General features: G+C 40.4%; 1 protein-coding gene across 3 annotated transcripts in view; it reads right to left on the bottom strand.

Annotated features, from left to right (window-relative positions):
* Positions 1-202: 202 nt before the first annotated feature.
* The window catches only part of LANCL1 (LanC like glutathione S-transferase 1), a 36,542-nt gene continuing 14,871 nt past the window's right edge, over positions 203-21,873 (bottom strand). For all 3 annotated transcript variants that reach the window (XM_037042026.1, XM_037042025.1, XM_037042027.1), the window contains exons 4-10: positions 17,598-17,805; positions 10,476-10,611; positions 9,783-9,929; positions 7,152-7,334; positions 4,464-4,640; positions 3,939-4,011; positions 203-3,341 (exon numbers count right to left, since the gene is read on the bottom strand). In XM_037042026.1, coding sequence (XP_036897921.1) covers positions 3,265-3,341; positions 3,939-4,011; positions 4,464-4,640; positions 7,152-7,334; positions 9,783-9,929; positions 10,476-10,611; positions 17,598-17,805 — 1,001 coding nt within the window. In that variant the 3' untranslated portion in view covers positions 203-3,264. The remainder of the gene's footprint in view (positions 3,342-3,938; positions 4,012-4,463; positions 4,641-7,151; positions 7,335-9,782; positions 9,930-10,475; positions 10,612-17,597; positions 17,806-21,873) is intronic.

Genomic DNA, 21,873 nt, shown 5'->3' with positions numbered 1-21,873 from the left:
CTGCTCTGCTTGAAGCCTTGTAGATTCCTCCTAATTCTATAATGAATGAATGGCTTAAAAATATTTTCCTCTATCACATCTCTATTTTCAGAAAGTATTGCAACTCTTGTCTGACCGACAGTCAGACACAAACACTAGGGAATACATGTATTGAGAAAAAGCCATCATTTAAACCAAAGCAAACAAAAACCACATGACTATATATAGTCTTAATAAAATTTTATTGAGAACCAGTAAGTTAAATCCTTTACAGAACACAGAAATACATATGATCCCTGCCCTTCCCAATAAACAGCAATGTACAATTGCAGCAGTCCCCGGAGTACCCCAGACAATTTTGTTTTATACCTGTAGCGGAGCCACAGCTCTGCAGCTTAGCAGTTCAGAAACGGGCGCTCTGACCTTTCAGGGGAAGCAGAAGGGGAATCAGCTCAGTATGAGTAACAAGGACAACAAACCAGTTCTAGTAGCCAAGGGAGCAGATGAATGAAGGTCCACTCTTCACATGTTGCATTTCACAATCAGCTAGTACAAGGCAGGGCATCAGAAGATCAGACAGAAATTAACCTGAGGACATAGGAGCAGAGGATGTCTGTGCACTCAGTTACACAGGGAAGTGGTAATAAGGAGAGAAAACAGCCTTGGGTCCACTTTTACCTAATACTCCACCTCCCACGAAGTCATCCGATGCCAAATAACTGGAGTTGACATCAAGGATGAAAAGGGCGACAAATAATGCTGAGGGTTAAAGACTGACAACTTGGATGAGACCAAAGCCCGATGGGGATGATGACAATAGTTACGATGATGCTAACATTTTTTCCATGATGAAGAGTTACCTACTGCAACTTTCCATCACTGCAGGAGCGGAAACACAGGCAGGCTAAAGGCACACTCTGCAGCAAGCTCTTACGGTTTGCCTCTAGGCTTTTCACGGACATGAGAGACACTACCGAGTTTTCTGGGGAGGTTTTTTACCAAAACCAAAAATATATAGGGAGAAATGATACAACAGAAATAATTCCTCTTCCTTTTAAAACTAAGAAAATTAGTGTACACATTTCTTTCAGTTTCTAGCATGGTGTTAGGGCACTGGTCTTAGTTCACAGCATTTGTGCAAGTTTAAAATACTATCAAACTTTCTTTGCTCTTACGCATAAAAAAAGAGGCACATCTCAATTCTGTCAGTCTTATAAGTCCTAAATAGCACCTTCCCCCCAAGAAGTGGTACCTGAATTATGTGTATCAAACCGTATTGATAAATATGATAATGGATAAAAAGAGCCAGTATTTTGTTAATACTTAAATTACTTTGTAATTTAAGTATTAACAAAAACCTTATTCAAAATATTCTGTCTTGAAGTCTTCCTGGGTTAAATCAATCAAGGCATTTGGAGAAGCACTGTGATCAAGTCTTGGGCTAGGAGAAAATGTGTTTTATTCTGTTTCCCTTAGTTAGTAACTCTAATTGCACAGGGCAGTAAGACATTTAACTGAACCAAATGGGCTTTATCCTTTCAACTTGCACACCCAGCCAAAGGCAAATTAGCTTTACTGTGAATGCTGACACCACTGATCCGCAGCGTTCAGGAGAAAGGCAGAGCCTGCACACGGCTGTCGGCAGCACTGCAGAAACCTGAGGCACAGGGTGGTCCCACTAGCACAAGTCACAGAGGACAAGCTAATCTGAGGATCTGAGCAGTGGGCCACTGTTTTAGATCTATGGTCGGTAGCCATTAAAGGGTCAGACAATTTCCAGTAATATTAGCTATTTTGGTGCTAAGTGGAAAGTAACAGAGGACTGCTACCCACAGGGACCAGCACACACTCGGTGGGGTCTGGTTCAAAGCTCCAGTACAAAACAGCATGTTCTTGGGACATAGGGAGCCATGAGATGGGCACATTTAACATTCTTAGACCCTGTTTTTTTTTTTTTAAAGCTGCAAAATGTTCTCAAATCAGTCAAAATGTAGACAAACAAAACCGGCCTGGGAAAGGAAGTGATAGAATGAGGAGGAATAGAAGCTGATGACTCAAAATATTTATATAGATTTGAAGCACCAGTGATTCTACTCCTACTGTATAAAGACCCAAATCTGAGGGCTCAGATACTGATGAATGTTAAGCCTAACATATGCAAAGAGGCAGAACCCGTGTGTTCTAATCACCGATTTCTATCCAATGCTTAGTGTTTTTCCCCCTCAAGTTCATGGCTATATACATAGCACACCCCTTCTTTTTAAACAGGAGTAGAGTGCTGCACTACCAAGTGAAAGGCCAGTGTCCAGACAGAGTGACAGGAAGGAGAACGTGCCTTGCTCCAAAGAGCCGGCATTGACGCAGAGTCATGGCTGACGGAGAAGAACAGAAGTCAGAGTTCAGGTCAGTTGGACGGGGTGGACGCAGAGCCTCGGTTACAACACGGTCACACCCAGGACGCCGGTTTCCCGATCTCATTCTAATTCTACAGAACAAATAAGTTTAAATAAATAGATAAAAAATACACTAGCTTATTTTAGAAAAAACAATAAACTTATTGTTAGCTTACCTAGAACTAAACATCAAATCAGAATCTTCACAACAACCACTTCATTTTAGAAATTTTTGATGGAAATGTTGGCTAGAGCCCAGACGCTTTACTAATGAAAAGAGGCAAATTTCCAAGTATGTTTATCTCCAGCTTAAATAAGCACTGCGAATTTAAACAATGGTTTTAGGTCCCTAAACTAGTCTGTCACTCTTGCAACTTTTGTCCCGGAAGCACAGAGTTATATTTTTGTCCCCTTTTATAATCAACCCCAGAGAAAAGCAAGGCCATAAAACTGTCTTATTGGAGGAAAAACACTGAAGAGTGGAGGCAGAGGGCAGTGGCCGACAACACTGTACACTCACCTTTGTTCACCTACGTTTAGTTTCTTTTAAGCATGTTTAGCACAGTAACAGACGGTTATACTCATAAGCTTAAATGAGAGTAAGGTTTCCTCCAACTTGTAAAATGTATATACATATATACCCTCAAAATATCGTCTATACTGCCCAACTTCCTTTTTGGAAGAAAGTGAAGTTAAAGTTAAAAGACTTCCTTGGACATTTTTAAATAAAAGTAAACAATAAAGAAAAGGAAGTGAACTAAAGACGAATTACGACAAAAGAGCCAACTAAATGAAGTGCACAGTCCGTTTCCTTGAAAGCAACGACAGCACTCGGCTCAGGCCGACAGCGGACAGGGCCCTGCGGTGCCGTGCAGGCAGGGCAGGCTTCCCCTTACAGTTCAAACGCAGGAAACCTGGCTTTGGAGGGCACTAGGAGGTCAGCCAGGAAGTATATTGTTCCAGCCATTCCTGAGGGAAGAGAAAGAGGCTGAAGTTAGTGTGCCAATGACTCCATCCTAGAGAGTGGCTTTATTTTGCGCTATCAACAGTACAATATTAACGGCAATGATTTAAATGAAGTGGGCATCTACTATATTTATATTCCTTGCAGTTAATTATTACAGGAGAATACTACTGAGGTGTTCAGCTACTTCAGCCAGGTAGAAGACGGAGGAGAGTGGAGCCAGACCAGTTCAAGGCACAGCGTGCCATTTACCCTATGTGAGCACCATGGGCCACTCACTGGTCGGAGTCTCAGTCTTCTCATCTGTGACATGAGGATAAGGCCTGGATGTTTTCGCTGAGATGATTTATGACGGCACCCGCAGTATGCCCAGCATGTGCCTGGCTCCATAATGGGAGTCTCCATTAATGACTGTTAGGATGAGGTCTGTGGTAGTCCATGTGTTAACTGATTTTTAATATTGAGTTGTTGTATCAGGATATAAGAAAGTAGTGTAAGAAATGATATAAATTTACTTTGTTGGTAAAACTCCAATTTAAATACATTAACTACCAAGTAGAGAAGCAGATGTAGAAGGCAAGTAAGTAATGGGTGAAAAATACCTTCGAAGAGGGAGAAGGGGGTGTCTGGTGTTCTGCATCCGTGTTCTCCGTAATCTAAGCACCATTCAGCAAACTGAAATGGAGACCAAGTTAAATTACTGTTGTGATTTCTTCCCAAGAGCCTCAAAAGTCGATAGAGATTGTCTCTAAGAATTATCCTAAACAGTCAAACACTATCTTCCAGGCAGAAAAAGGGGTCAATGCAGAAAAACAGAGAACCTGAAAGAAAGTATGAAACACCGAGAGAACTTAATGAGCTCTCTGAGCCATTCATTATCTCCAAGGTTGGCACAGAAGAAACAAAGGAATAAACTGCCCTGTTTTTCTTTCTCCCATAAATGCTGTTGAGTAGAATCATGTCCTTTTAAAAGAAAGCTAATTCCACTGAATGGTTTTGAAGGTTTTTCTTAAAAAACCTTGTGTGCTTGTCCCGTGGACATTGTTTAACAAATGAACAAGTGCGTGAAGTTAACTAGAAACCTTTCTACAGCCTCCAGGAGAGGTCAAGTGCTTGCTGGTTTTTACCTTGCAGGCCCTATACAGGTACTTCATATCCTGCGTGAGGTTGTACAGTGTCAGGAAGGCGTAGGCGTTGCCCGCAGTGCCATGGCACAGCCCGTACCCCTTCTTCAGCAGCCCGTGCTTCCAGATCACGTCAGCACACTGGTAGGCATCGTTGAGATACTGCTCCTCTCTGAACACCTGCAGAACCGAGGGATGCACGGCTTTATGTTAAAGGACATGAAAGAAAATTCTATTGATATTCCTCCCTGACAGGAGTGGAGGGAAGATGGGGAAAGGGAGGAGAGAGGGAAAAGGCTTGCCGGGAAAGGGTAAGGGATTTAGAGCCACAGAGATGTGTTATACCAGTGGGGACAATTTACAAAATCTTACTAGCCTTTCTTTTTTTTTTAATAACTGGAATGACCTCGTTCTCATGGTCTAAGTTTGTGTGTGTGTGTGTGTGTGTGTTAGAGCTGAAGTGGCATTATTCTACTTAAAATGCTGTTAGACACTTTCCAAAGAACACATGCCATCTTCTTAGGTAACAACGATGCCCTTCACTCTAAGGAAGTTTCTCTCCGTATTGTAGGAAAAACTGTTCACGAAATTGATTATAAAACTGATTTGACTATCAAAGACTGTACTATGTCAGAAAAACAGAGATGCACTTTTACAATCTTTTGTGGACTCCAATTTCTTGGTGGAAGACTTGAGGAATATTCTGATAGACATTTTAGATATCTCACTGCCAACTCAGTGTCCTTCAAAATAGAGCAAGCCAGTTTCAAAAGATTTCCCAAGTTTCTAAAAGTAAAATCTGATACACTAAAAGCTTATTTAAACTATAAGCTGCCAGTTTGTGGATGTGGAATATGTAGATTTGGAACCGACAGTTGTAGATATCTTGGTTATACCTTTACTACAGCGTGCTTTTTAGAAGAGATACTAGCATTTTTTATTATGGTAAAATATACATAAAAGTTAGCACTTTAATCACTTTAAAATACACAATTCCACGGCATTAATTATATTCACCTGTTGTATAACCATCACTACTGTCTATGTTCAAACTAAAGCTCTGTACGCATTAAGTATTAAATCTGTACCCCACCCCCTGCTCCAGGTAACTTAGATTTTCCTTCTGTTTGAATTTGACTATTCTAGACCTCATATTGACCATAGCCTCATTTGAGTAGAATCATATAGTATTTGTCCTTTTGAATCCGGTTTATTTCACTTACAATGTTATCAGTGTTCAAGCACGCATGCTACAGTACGGATCAGAACTTCACTGTCTCATGTGGCTGAATACTGATCCACTGCAGGTACACAGCACGTTTTCTCTATACATTCATCTGTAGATGGGCACTTGGGATTATCTCCACTGTTTAGCGGTTGTGAATAAGGCTGCTGTGGAACACTGGTGTACAGTGTCTGTCTGTTTGGAGTCTTGATTTTAGCTTTGGGGGTAAATACCTAGGAGTGGTGCTGGGAACGACCCTGCCTGGTTTCAGGAGCTGTAACACCCTCATGGCTAAGGCTGAGTGAGCGACCTTTGGACCTTAAGCTACTAAGGAGACAAAGCTTATCTCCCTGGCAGGGGTGCCGCTTCTGCTTTTTTTTTTCATAACTGGCCCCCAATGCTTGATCAGTTAGCCAATCACAGGTAAGATTCCCCAAGGAGGGGAACAACCTAAGACAGGCATGATCACGTGGAGGCCCTAGGGAAGGACTTGGTGGCTATGGAGAAAGGGGGTGATGGACCCTCGCCCTTCGGCTTTGAGTCCTCATTTCTCCTAATTCTTTGGCTATCTTGCCTCCTCTGCCTGACTTAAGCCTGAAACAATGACAGAGGGCAGTGCAGCCCTGTGCTGCAAAGGGCAGACTCCCCAGGTGATCAGGCTTGAGAAAGGATATGTGAAATCCTGTGAAGCCTGCTTTGCTAAAATGGTTGTAGTTAAATGATAAAGGTCCGAGCAAGAAATGAGTTTGTTTCCCAGTTTTGTAGCCGTTTAGCTGATAGACCCTGACTCAGAAGCCCTAATAGTTCTTTATACGCTATCTACTGTTTGATCCTTACTGCCTAACAATGATTAATGAGCTGTACCTGTAGTCCTGCGCAAATTAAACCCAATAAAAGCCTGTCCAGGCAAGGGTCAGCGCTCTCTCCCCTTGAGAGGGTGGCCAAGCTGCTCTGAAGTGCCCCCCACTTGAGGGAGTAGGTGTGCGGTCCCTTTTCCTCCACAGGACCTGGTAGTCCATGTAAATTTGTCTCATATCTCATCTGTGATGCCATGGGAACCGAGAGCCGGTGCACGCGACAACGTGGAATTGCTGGATCATATGTTGACTGTAAGTTTAATTTTTTGAGAAACTGCCACACCATTTTCCACAGCGGCTGCACCACTGTACACACCATCCGGCAATGTGCGCGGTGGGTTCCTTCTGTTTTTAACTGAGTTCTGCCACTGACGCTATGGCCTTGGCTGCTCTGCTTGTCAGTGAGGAAGGCTCCTGCTCTAGAAACAATGGCTGCTCTGGTACAGATGCGTCCTGTGAGGATGAATTACAGACCATTCAGCAGAGGTGATCTTAGGTCTAACAAGGGATTTACCCATTGCTCTTTTAAGGGTGATATGTAAAACTAATTTTAAATGGTAGAATTTTTTATTTTCCTATTTGTTTCTAACACGAGAATGTTCACAGTACCTTGTAGGCCTGGATGAGCATGTAGATAACCCCTGGGGAGCCATGGCACCAGTGGACCAGCAGGTCGCGCGTGTCGCCCACACAGGGAGGGTAGTTGCCGGAAGGGAACTTCAGCTGGCAGACATAGTCTACGCTGGGCTTGACCAGGCCGTGCAGCTTTGCGTGGCTCACTTGAAGGCAGGGCTGAAAAAGAGAAAGGGGGTTATCAGTTCTGCTGGAGCAAACGAGCTTCCTGAGCTGCAGAAATGAGTTTTAAACCATAAAGAAAACGTGACCAAAAGGTCCTGGAAGTCACTCAGAAGTTCTGGAGTCAATGCAATTATTTCAGCTACTGGAACACACTAAAACTACACTATCAGTTAACCCCTGGGCTTTATGCCCATATTATTTTTCAGTATATGTTATCTATAAACATATAAATAATTTCCCTAAATCAATTCTTGAGACTGTGAGTGCTAAGACAAGTTTAACACCTTATGCATACAGTACAGCCCAGAAAGAGATCCAGAGACAAACCAACCACCACTTTCATTATTGCATTTAGATATTTCCAATGGAAGAGGATGCTAACAAGTTAGGAGACTAAGAATCTAGATTCCAAACTGCTGTGTGATTCTAGATCAAGCTTTCTGCAGAGGATTTGGAACTGATACTTATGCAGGACAATTCTGATACAACAATGTATAGATTTATAAGAGACACTGACATAAGGCATATGAGCCTCCATTTTTTATATAATTTTTAGTTTCTCTTTTTGGTCCTGTTCTTAATGCAAAGCACTGCTCACTTCCTTAAACAAGTTCAAAGTGTTGTCTTTGCCCTGCTGGGGGTGGATTTGGGGTGCGGCGGGCAGTGGTGTGAAGCACAGGCAGGAGGCTGTGGTGGCAGGAATTAGGCCATACTTGTAACAAGGCTTTCTCAGATACTGAACATGCACTAAGTGCTTTAGGGCACTTGTAGATTTCCCTTTATCCAAAGAATATTGTTCAAGTTCAATATAAAATGCTAATTTAGAATGAGTGGATTCTCCTCACACTTGCAGGAATTTTCCAACATGGCCAAAAATATTTTGCTTTATGCTAATACATAGGCACCTCCTGGAATGAACTTTTAGGATTAAAAATTAATTTTAAATAGATAATAATCTGCCAATTGAAAACTCAGTACTTGGGTTTCCAGATTTCCTACTACAGAGGACAAAAGGAGGCAGAGGGTGAGATGCTCCTGATGATCTACTTTGGTGGTTACCCTAGCCGGGGTGCTCAGTGGGCTGGGCATCGTCCCACAAAGTAAAAGGTCGCTGGTTCAATTTCCAGGTAGGGCACATGCCTAGGCTGCACGTTTGGCCTCTGGTTGAAGTGCATGCAAGAGGCAACCAATTGATGTTTCTCGTCCTCTCTCCCTCCCCCTTCCTCTCTAAATAAATAAATAAGTAACAAAAAAAACCCCAAAAAACCGGAAAGGTCGTGTTCTTGTTTAGTCACTGACATGTGTGACTCTTACTCATCTTAAAACTTCAGAAGACGGAGCTTTCCTTTCCTGAAAACTTTTGAAAATATGTATTTATTTCTGGAAATAGAGGGTATACGTCAGAAATAAAGAACTTTAAACTTAAACTGTTGAAACCCCTAATTATAAAACTCTTGACTGGGAAGTGTAGAAGAAATACAACAGTTGGTCTCCCACAACCACTAACCCTCACAGTGTGACTTTGCATTTAAAAGCAGTAATAACCTTGAGTTTCCCAGCATCGCTGTCATTGTTTAGTTATGGGAAGAGGGCAGGTCTGACATTGACTTTGCATTATTACAGCCAGCTACTCAACCAGCGAGAAGCACGTATGTCTAAGCACTCATGTTGAACATATTAATGAAACACTTTTCTTTACGCCACATTGTACTCTGGGAAGGTGAGGGGGACACCTTTGTACCATTAAAAATCAATTTCCTTTCGTCATAAATTCTTACTCACAAGTGCCAATTTCTCCTTAAAGAGAGCTCTCTAAGCCCCCGGAAACAATGCTCCCGAGAGAAGTGCTCTCCTGACCTCCCCTCTCAGATTATGCTGCTGCAGGGAATTCTACTCGTCCTTCGTCGCTCTGACTTTGGCGGATGTGCCCCAACAGCATTAGATCTGAAGAACTGTTGAGCATAGCCTATTCAGCCATTTCTTGGATAAGTTACACAAAATCCATCGGGAAGGCTTCGTAGCTAACTCTCTGTGGGAGCCTCAGGCCATATATGCTCGTTTGTTTTTTTTTAATTGATTTTGTTCTTACTTCTGGAATTTAGTTCACTGGGTTGTGCCTTACGATGTGAAATGATATTCTTAATACAAGGTATTTGCCGAAAGAGAAGAGCAGAGCAGAAGACACTCATACAGAAGTACGGTTGGAACACTTCAGTCAGGACAAGTGGACCTCGGTAGGCAAGTATGGTCATCCACACACCAAATGCCATTTCCAAGCACAGTGCCTTTTGTATTTATACACTTGAAATGCACCTTGCCAAGTATTCCTCTTGCTTGTCTAGGCCAGGAAGTACAAGGAGAGTAGCGCAGAGTCGACAGAATGAAAACACGGACAGTAAAGGCAGGAACACAGGCTGCAGTCTCACCATCACCACCTCTTACCTGCATCAGGAAGTAATAAATTCCTGCCAGGCCATGAGCAGCCCCCACATAATATTCTTGGTACCATTCATACATCAGTGGAGTCTTTGCCGTGAAGTTTCTTTTTCTAGCTAGGTTCTCTCCAGATGTTAAGACTGTTTCACAAATCTACAGGGAGAAACCCAACCAAAAATGAGAGAATTAGAGTAAATACCCTCTTGGTGGAGGTAAGGACCTTTCTGCATGGATACTGGGGACACAGTGAATTAGACATCACCTTAGGCAATGGAAGGGCACAGTTTAATTCAGCACTTAGAGAAGTGTGTGTGACTATATTCTGTCTAAAAAGGGTGAAGATACAGAAGGTCTCGAACTCGTCTCACTAGAACTTGCAAGAATTCACTTGCCAAAGGAAAGCCTAACTGCTTCAGGCACCAAAGGAGACACTTGCACCTGAAAGGTGCAACTGGCCTAGCTTCTCGGAAAGGGCCTCTGAACTCGGCCAGTGGCTGAACTTCTTACTGAGTCCCTCTCTGCAGTGTTTCCAACAGCACTCAGCATGAAGCTACTGGTCCTGTGATCAAGCCTGACCTTCAGAGGTCAGCATACAACTTCCGGCTACGCAGGATAGCTAACTGGAGAAATAAAACCAATAGTTAAGGAAGACGGTAAGCGGAAGCCTAAAAGGGCTGCAAAAGCACAAAAGCATGGTACCTGCTGAATGTGGCTTTGAGGAATCTTTTCCACTCCGAAGTTCTTATTGACAAAGAGAAGAGCATAGATGTACCCCACTCGTCCATAGAGCATTTCATTTGGAACGTGAGGATCAATCTTATTCAGGTGGATTAGCCTGAGAAGAAAAATACATGCTTATGGTAATTTGAAAAAAATTAAGTGGTGGTACATACTAAAAGAATGGTACATTTGAAAAACACAGGTGTAACATATATTACATTAGATTATAATATATTATCCTAATGTTTTTATTATATTTTTGCATTACCATTTGGTCCCCTCATACCCCTCTATCTCCATCCCCACAATCTCCACACTGCTGTCTGTGGCCATGAGTCCCTTTTCCTTTTTCTCAACCCCTCCACCTCCTTCATGTTCCCATAGCTGTCAGCCTGCTCTCTCTCTGAGTCGGTCTCTATTTTGCTTGTACTTCAAAATGGTTAAGTATGAAAACGGTGGCTCATGAACATTTTTTCTTCTACAAATACAGGCATGAAACTCACAGTGGAACAAACAGTGTCCTCTTAAGTACAGGAACACAGTGGTACAAGACTGTTTAATTTTCCTGTAACACCCTGGCTTCCCCCCCACAGTGTCAGCAGGGTCATCTGGATGGCAGAATCACAGGCCATTTTGTTTTCTGCTTTAATATTTCATATACACACACTCCAAATATTTTTAAAGAACTTAAAAACATTTATGAAAAATTATTTTTTTAAATGTCCATTTGGCAGTTCAGTAACATTGAAACCTTAAGAAAATAAAATCGGTTTACTAGATATAAACTCTTCTGTTGTAAATAGAATGAATGTTTCAGAGTCTTGATGAGAATTTTTAAATCAAGTTTTACTGTAAATATATCAAATTGTATAAAATTTAGACATAAAAAAGCACTTCTGATTTACTTTTGCAAAGGAGATTAAGAGAAATACTCAAAGAGAAACTACCATGAATATACTAACCAAATACTGTCTATGGAAGTTACTCCAAACAATTACTCCACTAACTCCAATGATGTTCTTATCTAAATAAAAATGTTTGAACCACTGTTATCACAAAACATCTCTCCTTTATTTGCCACCATTATGACCTGCATTACCACTAGGTGGCAATATATATCAATAAATGGCATTTCAACTATTTTGCTGCCAAACTTATTTGCATTTGGGAAGTTCAATATAGGTAGCAAACAGCTTTCAAATCTTCGAAAATATAGTATGGCTCATAGCATCTCCCTAAGATAATGCTTTACAGTTTAGGGTGAAAAAGGAAGTACGTGTTCTACTTTTTTCTGGATTTAAATTCAAATAATTAAAACTCTTTAGTTGGGTCTGATAATTGTTAAAGGTAGGAGTTTTATTTTTTTTAAAGATTTTATTTATTTATCTTTAGAGGGGAAGGAGAGAGGGAGAGAAACATCGATGTATGGTTGCCTTTCGTATGTCCCTTGCTGGGAGTTGGCCTGCAAGGAATCGGCCTGCAACCCAGGCATGTGCCCTTGGCTGGGAATCGAACCTCGATCGTCTGGTTCGCAGGCCTGTGCTCAATCCACTGAGCTACGCCAGCCAGGGCTTAAAGGTAGGAGTTTTAAATTCATGTTTTACACGCCACATTCTTAAGATAAAAGGAGGAAATGACAGCACTTATAAGTCATAATGGTTATTTTATGTGTTTCCAAAAACGAAGCCAGAAGTGCATCATGCAGCTCCATTCAGTTGTTTGAATATGGACACAGGAATGGCAACATTCTGAAGGGAGAATACAGACATATAAAACTGGGTAGTTCTTCTCCACTCTTAGCAGTACTTCCCCAGGGTATCACTGGGGAGGTTTTGCCTTGTTTCATCGAAAGAAGTTTGACTTCTTTTTTAAAAAAAGAAGTTCTTTTCTTACTCATCACTCTACAGAAGAGGGAGGGTATAATTTCCTGACCAGAAAGCTGAAGTTCTTCATCACTTTGAGTACCGGTCCCAAAGCACCGTGTAAGTCAGGTTAGTCCCTTATTTGGGCACCAAACAGGCAGCGCTCTCTACCTGGGGGTAGGCACCAACTGTCTCTGCAGAAGGAAGGGTGAAAACAGACACCTACACAAAAATCAACTCCAGGGGGAACTAGCCCTATTGACCACCCGACTCCCTCCCTACCCGCCAGGACAACTGCAGGACACCCTGAACACACATGCACATTTTCTCTGCCGCTCTTTCCCATTCATTCTCACTCTTTCTCTCCTCCTCCCCCTCCTTCTGGAATCATAGACCCGTCCAAGAAAAGTGTGAGTACAATTGGGGGGTTTCTATACCTCTGGAAGCTCTCACCCAAAGTTAAGAATCTTTATGTTAGCGAAAATTATGAGTCTGAAAGATGATTATGTTAAGAAAATATAGGAAAGCTATTTCCATGAGACGCTATCTCGGTTACTGTCTTCCTTAATGACATCAACTGATTTTGGACTTACTAAAATTGAATTGAAAAGACATAGATTTTTCCTTCAAAGGGAGAAGATGTGAAACTACAAATAATATTTTTCCTTCTTCTGCCATGAAATCCAGAAATATAAAAAAATTGAAGCTATGGACACAAACAATGTATTTGCCTATCATAAGTTCACATTCTATATTTTTATTTTTACTTTTTTATTTTATTTATTTTTATTTATTTTTTAAAAGATTTTATTTATTTATCTTTAGAGGGGAAGGAAAGGAGGGAGAGAAACATCAATGTATGGTTTCCTCTCCTGCGTCCCCTGCCAGGAACCAGGAACTGGCCTGCAACCCAGGCATGTGCCCTTGGCTGGGAATCGAACCGCGATCGCGTGGTTTGCAGGCCAGCGCTCAATCCACTGAGCTATACCAGCCAGGGCCTTTTTTATTTTAAATATTTATTTTTTTAGAGAGAGTGGAAGGCAGGGAGAAAGAGAGGAAGAGAAACAACAATGTGTGGTTGCCTCTTGCATGCCCCCCCACTGGGGATCTGGCCTGCAACCCAGGCATGTGCCCTGACTGGGAATTGAACCAGTGACCCTTTGGTTCACAGGCCTGCACTCAGTCCACTGAGTCACACCAGCCAGGGCTCACATTATATGTTTTGAACAATAACAACTCTACTGGCTGTAAAAAAACCCAAAACTGTTAAAATGTCATACAATTTTTAAAAAGATATAAAAAACATACCAAGCTATAAAAAACTAGTAGCTTACTCTTAAGGATGTTTTAAAGTAAACCAATTAATTTACTATATGGTAATATTCCCAAAACACTACTTAAAACAACAGGCCCTAAGACGTCATGAGGAAGAAGTGCTGTCTAAATGGTGCACTCAGCAAATTCTGCTCCCTAGAGTAGGCGGAGTTTCTCTTCAGACTCTCAAGGTTCTGGGCAGAGAGTAAAGTCACATATTTATTTTTGTTTAATTAATTTCCCCAATCCGTTTAAATACGCACTACTTGTATTTAACAAATATTAACATCTATTGACATTTTTCATATAGCAAACTACTACTATTTGGTTGTACATATATGAGAAGGCTGGCATTATAAATGAAATTCTGGGACCACTACAACTTGTTTTATGACACAGAGATTCCTTCAGTGAGCCTTTCTCGTGAACCTGTAAAGCAGACACGTGGCTAATGGTGTTCAACTGGCTCTGCGAACAAATAAAAGGGCAGCTTCTGTATTTCAAATTTAGATGGGTATGAAACATTTTTGTATTGTCTGTTTTCATTCAAGTTCATTACTATAAAAGGGATACATATATTAATCAAACCTTGGGAGAAATCAGTTTTGTTTCACTTGTGATTTTGATCAAGCTTTGTGACAGATTTTATATTAAATAGTTCCCAGTCCCGGAATGGAATGTTCATAGTTTTTTCCTCTAAAATACACTAGTACTACATTTTTTGTTTTTAAGTTGCACTAGATAATTTCTTACCTCAGAGAGATGTATCACAGGCATGTATAAAGAAAGGTATTCAGAGGTATTTGTCAATTCAGGGAAGGAATTAGCACAATTCACACATCAGTATAGGTAGCGCACAAGGCTCCTTGGATCCTCCTCCATCCCCTCTTTTGTTACAGTTCCCAGCAGAAAAAGTTAGTTGCAATAAGAAAATATTTTAGTATGGGAAAATTGGGGGAGGAGGGAGAATTTGCATACACGTGCTCAAACCACAAGAGTATGGCTGATTCCTTCTTTACATACAACACAAACCATATGTATCTTAAAAGACCTAGTTACAGTGTATTCTGTGACATGGATGATCATTCTAAGTGAAATAAGCCAATCCCCAAAAGACAAATATTGAATGAGTCCCCTTATCTGAGATACTGAGATACTCAGAGTAGTTAAAAATCATTGAGACAGAATGTAGAGCAGAGGTTGCCAGGGGCTGGGATGGGGCATGTGGGTACTGATGTAGGTTTACAAGAGGAAAAGAGCTATGAAGACAGATGGTGGTAATGGTCGCATAACATCATTCATGTATTTAATTCCACTAAACTGTAGACTTAAAAATGGTTAATACAGTAAACTTGATATTATATGTATTTTACCACAATTGGAAAAAAGGAACCAAATGTAAATTCTAGAACTAAAAACTACAATGTCTAAAGTAAAAAATTCCCTGGATAGGCTTAACAGCAGAATGGATATAACAGAACAGAACATAATACAAAGCAAAATAAAACAAAATATAACAAAAAAGGCACTTTTTTTAAAGTGAACCAAGAAAACACCAATATTACTTAATCTTAAGAACAGAGAGTAGGGAAAAAAGATCGAAAGAAGAACAGTCTCAGAGACCAGTAGAACAATAGTGAAAGGCCCAACATACGTATAAACTGAAATTTCAGAAGCAGAAGACAGAAGATGGGGCAGAAATAATGTTTGGAAAAATATTCTAGATCTTGATAGGGGTTTGGATCACACTGGTATACATAATCATAAAAACTTGGTAAGTTTACACTTAAAACTTAAACAGCTCAATAAGTATAATGTTTACATCAAAGGAAGAAAACTCTAACCAGATACTGTATTCTAGTAAATTATGTACAAGTTCAAGTATTAAGATGGAAGTGAACTGATGCTTGCAATTTACTCTGAAAAGCATCTCCCCCAAAGGATTACATAATAATGAATCAAGAAATGGATAGATGGATAGATATGTGATAAAGCCAGTACAGTAAAATGTTAACAGTAAAATCTATGTGGTAGATATATAGGTATTCACTGTTCTTTTAATTTTTTTATGTTTGAAATTTTTCATAATAAAATTGGAGGAAAAACCTAGTTATTAGAATTTCAGGCCAAAAGCCTGTTGTTGAGATACACACCATCACACAAGGAGATTAACCAAGGATCCCTGACAGATGAAATCAGTAATGATGATACTACTCAGACAGTAATTTATAAGAAAGACTAGTGGGACTCAAAAACCATGGTCAACTCAGGGACGTTAAATGTTGCTGGACTCAAGTGGGCGAAAACACCTTAACAGGCACCTCATTAAAGAAGATATACAGATGGCAAATAAGTACTTAAAAAAGACGCTCCATGTCATCTACTAGAGGGAAACACAAATTAAAACAAGCTACCACTGCCCACCTATTAGATTGCCCAAACTCCAGAACACCGGCAACACCAAGTGCTGGCAAGGAGGTGGAGCAACAGGAACTCTCACTCAATCACTGCTGGTGGGGGTGCAAAAGCCTCTTTGGAAGACAGTTTGGCAGTTTTTGCAAAACTAAATATATTAATATATAATTCAGCAATCATACTTCTTGGTATTTCTGAAGGAGGTGGAAACTTACACCCACACAAAAACTTGCACCTTGATGTTTATGGCAGCTTCTATTTGCCGCAATTTGAAAGCAACCAAGATGTTCTTCAGTAGGTGAATGAATATATAAACTGGTACACAATGGAATATTATTCAGCACTGAAAAGAAATGAGCTATCAAGCCATGAGAAGACATGGGGGAACCTTAATGCATACTACTAAGTGAAAGAAGCTGATCTGAAAGGACTACAGATACTACACGATTCCAGTGACACGATATCCTGGGAAAGGCAAAATTACGGAGACAGCCGAAAAATCAGTGGGTGCCAGGAGTCAGGCAGGAGGGAAGGGGGATGACTAGGCAGAGCAGAAAGGATTTTTAGGACAGCGAAATTACTCTGAATGATACTGCCATGATGAAAACATGTTATTACACATATGCCCAACCCACGGAATGTACAACACCAAGAGTGAACGGTAATGTAAACTATGGGCGTTGGGTGACTGGGGCTTCTCAGTGCAGGCTCATCAGCTGTAACCAGTGTACCACCCTGGTTGGGGGTGTTGACAACGGCGAGGCTGTGCACATGTGGGAACAGAAGGTATAAGGGGAATCTATGTATCTTCTCAATTATGCTGTGAACTGAAAACTCTAAAAAGCAAAGACTACTAAACAACTAAACAAAACAAACCTCGCTGGCCACGTAACTCCCAGTACGTTAGCATGCTCAGTGGGAACCTAACATGCACGCAGAACTGCATGGCAGCCACATTTCTTAGCAGAATTCTGAAAGAGTCTTCACTAAATCCTAGTAAAGCAGTAATTGCAATGTATTAGTACAAAGGTTTGGTAATTTTTCACAATCCACAAGCTACTAGTGGACTGCCCTGGTTTATATTAAAAACAAAAAGCTAGCTTTGCATATCATTTGTTCTTAACAAAGAAGTTCTGCACCAGTTAGTACACCCTTAGGAGGCCTCTCTCAGCCCCCCACAGGAAGTGAGCTACATTTTTTTCAGAGTATTGATCTTGGATAGCACCTTGGATTAGTAATCACATAATTAGGCTTTTGATCTCATGTTTGTTACTGAAACTATGTTTGATCTGGAATGTGTCAGTGTCATTTATATCTTGCAATAAAATAGGGATTATAATGGTTGTGCCTTAACTACAACAAAGGAATAATGTGAGAATTGATTAAATGACAGCACCAAGATTTATTGCTGAGAGGAAAGTAAATTCACTAAAATGTTCTTTTGCTAACACACACAGAATCAATGCATAGTAACAGGTAGATAAAAATCCTCAAAGAGAAACTTGATTACCGGGTGATGCAATCCTCTGCCTGCTTCTCATTGTTCATCTTGTGATGCACCACAGCGGCCACGGCCAGTGGGCCTGCATCTCCGCAGAGGAAGGTGATGGAACGCTTGGACAAGCAGTTCAGACTTTGCTTTGCATAGCCTTGCGCCATCTGCAGGTAGGCAGGGTCCCCAAACACATCATAGAGATGTAAGTAAAGCACAGCAATACCTGAAAAGCAAGAGGAAAACACTGTAAAATGAGAAAAGGGCAGTTGACTGTATTATTTTCGTGTGTGCCTACCCAGTAGTGTTGCTTGTTGACACATCGTAACAAACATTTAAACTGTCTGGTAGTCCAGATGACCTCAGTTCTGGACTCAGCTGTATTACCAGCAGCTCTAAGAACTGGGTACAGGCAAACATTTTACTGGTTCTCAGTTTCTTCACCATCAGTAATTCTAAATAACAGGAAGTCTAAGACCCTCTAAGAACTCTAAATCCAAGTTTATTTTAATCTTTGTTGCACTCTGGCTATTGTGTTAATGTAATCTTTTTGATGGTTGAATGACAGGTTCCAAATAAACACTTCCTTAACAAATAATAATTTACTTAATAATAAACAAGATGTTTGCTCTTGTGAGCTAAAAAATTTAAAGACTAGGGAATGAAACATTTAATTAACTCCTTATATAGATTTTCATTTTTTTCCATGAGAAGGCAGGTAGGGTAATCAAATTCCCTTACTCTAGCATCATTCTAGGCAGGGAAATAAATTCAACTCCCCCTTAATTTTTTTTTCCTCTCTCTGTAGAGAACCCAGGTTCTTTAGGAACTATACTGTAAAAGCTGCCAATGACTTCCACTTTGGGCCTTACTCAATCCGCTTTTTACCCTACTTATGAAGCCTGCTGCACGTTGTCTGCGCTGTTGTCTGCACGTCCTTATTCCAAATACCTGTCACAGTACATAGACCTCCCCCCTAAAGCTGCCTGGTCTCAGGACAGACTCAGATGTGGTGCAGGGAGGCTGCCCACAGCATTTCCAGAAACTCATTTTTCTCCTTGAAGTACATTTTCCATCTCATTTACCATTTTTAAAAGATACAGAGCCTCTGTTTAAGTCTAAATTAATAGAGCCAATCTCTTCACAAATTTCAATGCAGTAAAAATGCAGTCTGCAAAATGACTTTTCATTGTACTGCGGACAATTTTAAATTTCGATAGTTTTCTCATTTTGCATAGGTAATCTCCAAAGGTTTGTGGTATAGACAATTCAATTTCACATGTATATTAGGACCAAATTTTCATTTCCTGCCGAAGTTAATAATACTGTCTGTTCTTTCAAAGTGGCTTGGTGTTAGTAATTCTACAAGCTGATAATCAAATGTACCAATCAACGCTTAAGGTTTGTAGACTAAGTGTACAAAGGTACATATGTGGGTAAGAAAAAAAATCTCCTTTTCACAAATGATCAATGTCAAGAGCTGCTTTTAGGATTAGTTTCTTAACAGGCTTCATCTCATGCATACCAGGCGTCTGCAGGCAATCTGTTTAAATTGTTACCCTTCCACTTTGCCCTCCTATTCCCATCGCTGCCTGAACTTCCTAATTAAGTTATGTCAGCACCGACACCAGATAATGACATGACTGAGATCTGAGAAAAGAAAAAGGGATTAAATGCAAGCCCAATGATTGCTCTCCTTTGCTGACCTTTGTCTTTCATTATCAACAATTCCTCTTGGCTTAAATATTTAACAAACAGAACCCATCAAAGTTTGCAATTATAAGATTTGATGTATATCTCATTGAAAATAGGTGATCATTTCTCAGGTTCCACAGTATTTCATTCAGATATTTTGTTTTCCTCTCTTTGATCAACAGAGAATCATCTTGCCAGCCTCTGGGACTTCATAAACTCAGGCTCTATTTCCTTCCTTCTTCTCACTGCGGGCCTCAGTGCCTGCTTGTCTTGATTAAGTAACCTCTTGGAGGTCACGACTATGGTGTCTAACTTTCTGACACAAAACACCCAAGATGAAAGGGTTTCAAGTGAGAGGTGCCACTGCCAATTAGAAAAATGTTCCCGAACAAGCTGATTACCAATTAGTCTGGGTCAGGAAAATACCTCAGTCAAAGATATCTAATGCCTCATCAGTATTTTATACCCCAGGTGCCCTAATTTAATAATAGGAAAAAACATAGGACCTGCCTGTGGCCAAATGTCTTGTACCTGATTCTTAACAGTCTTCTGACCTCTGACAACATTCATGCATGTAACATCACCTTTGCATAAATCCCAAAGGCTGAGAGAGAGCTGGCAGATACCTGGTGGGGAATAAAGACACAACCTCCAGGGCTCTGCAGGGAACACGCATCCAGTCCTCACATATGCTCACAGCCCTGAACACAGCCTAGGCTTAAAAACCTATTTTCTAATGTATTTTTTTATCAAAATAAATATGTCCTTTCTGGAAGAAATTAAATAATACTGCAAGGCTTAATATACATACCCAGTCTCGTGCCCCACTCCATTCCTGCCTCCTAGAGGCAAGCACTTTCAATCATTTTAGCCACTGCCTCTGGCATCTACCTCCATATTTCTAATGAATAAAATGCTATGTCCCATCTCTTCATTTTTCTTTACCAGAAATTTTGACTCACAATCTGGGAGATAAGAATTTAGCTCTTACAATACAGACTGCTAAGTGGTCCCACCAAATATATCCCCCTCTACATTGAACAATAATGCCCTGGATTTTAGCTAGGTACAGAGCTGCCCATAAGTCTTCTTTGCAGCTGCATATGAGACATATGGGACATGGTGGGTCCAATGAAACATAGTGGGAGTAATGAGGGTAACTTCAGAGAATGTTCTTGAATGGAGAGAACTTGCCATTTCTCTCCCCCTGGCTGGAATGCAGATATGATGGTGTAGCTGAAGCAGCCATCTTAGACCATGAGGTAGCAGTTCTGTGATAGGACAGTAAAGCCTCATTATCGAAGAAGCTTAAATCCTGAAGGGCTGTGAAGCTATCCTGGACTGCATATTTACAAAAGAAAGAAATTCTGTTGCGTCAAAGCCACTGTTATTTAGATGTATCCCCAGTGCTGATAAACCTAATCCTAAAGCAGACAGTTTTTTTTTGAAGTTGGAGAGTTAAGCAGAAGGTAGATCAATAGGGACCTGTAAGCCAGTTCAGGCCTTTGGGTTTTATTTGAGAAGCACCAGTTTAAGCACTACCAGAGCAGAATTAGATCTGTGTTTTGAAAAGTTCACCGAAAGGTTTGGAAAAAAGTATGTGGAACAGAGGATGCAGGAGCAGGTAGAAGGATGCTTCAGGAGTACAAGAGAGAGGCAGAGTAGCTGCAATAGAGGTGAAGTGAGGCTGTACAGGCAAGATGCCTGTCTGGAAGGGAGAGTCCGTGGAACCTGGTGGGGAATGACTGAGGAGATGCCAAGTTGACTCCAGATGGGCGACGATGCCAGACACCGAGATGGAAAACACCGCTAGGTGGGGAGCAGGCTTGGGGGGGAAGACTGCAGTCTTATTCATTCATAAACTCAGCCCCAAACATGCCTCCCATTCTCTAAAGAAATTTAATACAATGAAAAACAACACTTTTACTGGCTTCTAGGATAACCACTATCAAAACCGGTCATAAGGCTCAACACAGGATGATGTACGGAGTTTAATCTTTTTCATATTTTTTCTTTTCATCACAATGCATACTAGTTAATCAAGAGTATTCTCGGGCTTAAACGTGAGTAGCAGATAAAATTTCCTTCTCTTTTGTTTGCTAAGCAAAAGGTAGAATAATGAAGATTTGTTTCCTTTTTCTATCATTTTGCCTTTTCTTCTAGACCAGAAATGACTGAAATGAGGTTTAAATTTTAAATGCATTTAACTGTAAAAATATGCTACAATTATAGATTTTACAATTATTTTATTAAAAAAATGAAAGCCCCTGTTCTCCCCATTTTTGAATCTAGATGAATTCTGACATTTTCATTAATATAAGATTTAAGTTAAATATTCTTCTATTTCTTAGCTGGTTTGCTCCCTATCTACTGTCATTAAGCTATGAAAACTATTTTACTGTCTTGTTAGATTTGCTCCTATATATATATATATAAAGTATACTGACATTTTTAAAAGTGAAAATAATCTATATGAAGAGAGAGATGCTGAGAAATGAATACAGCAAAATCTAATCCATTATTGTTCTGTCAATCCTAAAGTCAGCAGATGTGAAAAGTAAAGTTTTTGAAATAATATCTTTATTCTGTTAAGTAATGA

This window comes from Sturnira hondurensis, unplaced genomic scaffold (genome assembly GCF_014824575.4).
Source record: "Sturnira hondurensis isolate 20B ecotype Veracruz unplaced genomic scaffold, ASM1482457v3 Scaffold0003681, whole genome shotgun sequence".
Classification (NCBI taxonomy): Eukaryota; Metazoa; Chordata; class Mammalia; order Chiroptera; family Phyllostomidae; genus Sturnira; species Sturnira hondurensis.
The sequence above is the reverse complement of the archived record's forward strand: the minus strand, read 5'-3'. Positions and strand labels throughout refer to the sequence as shown.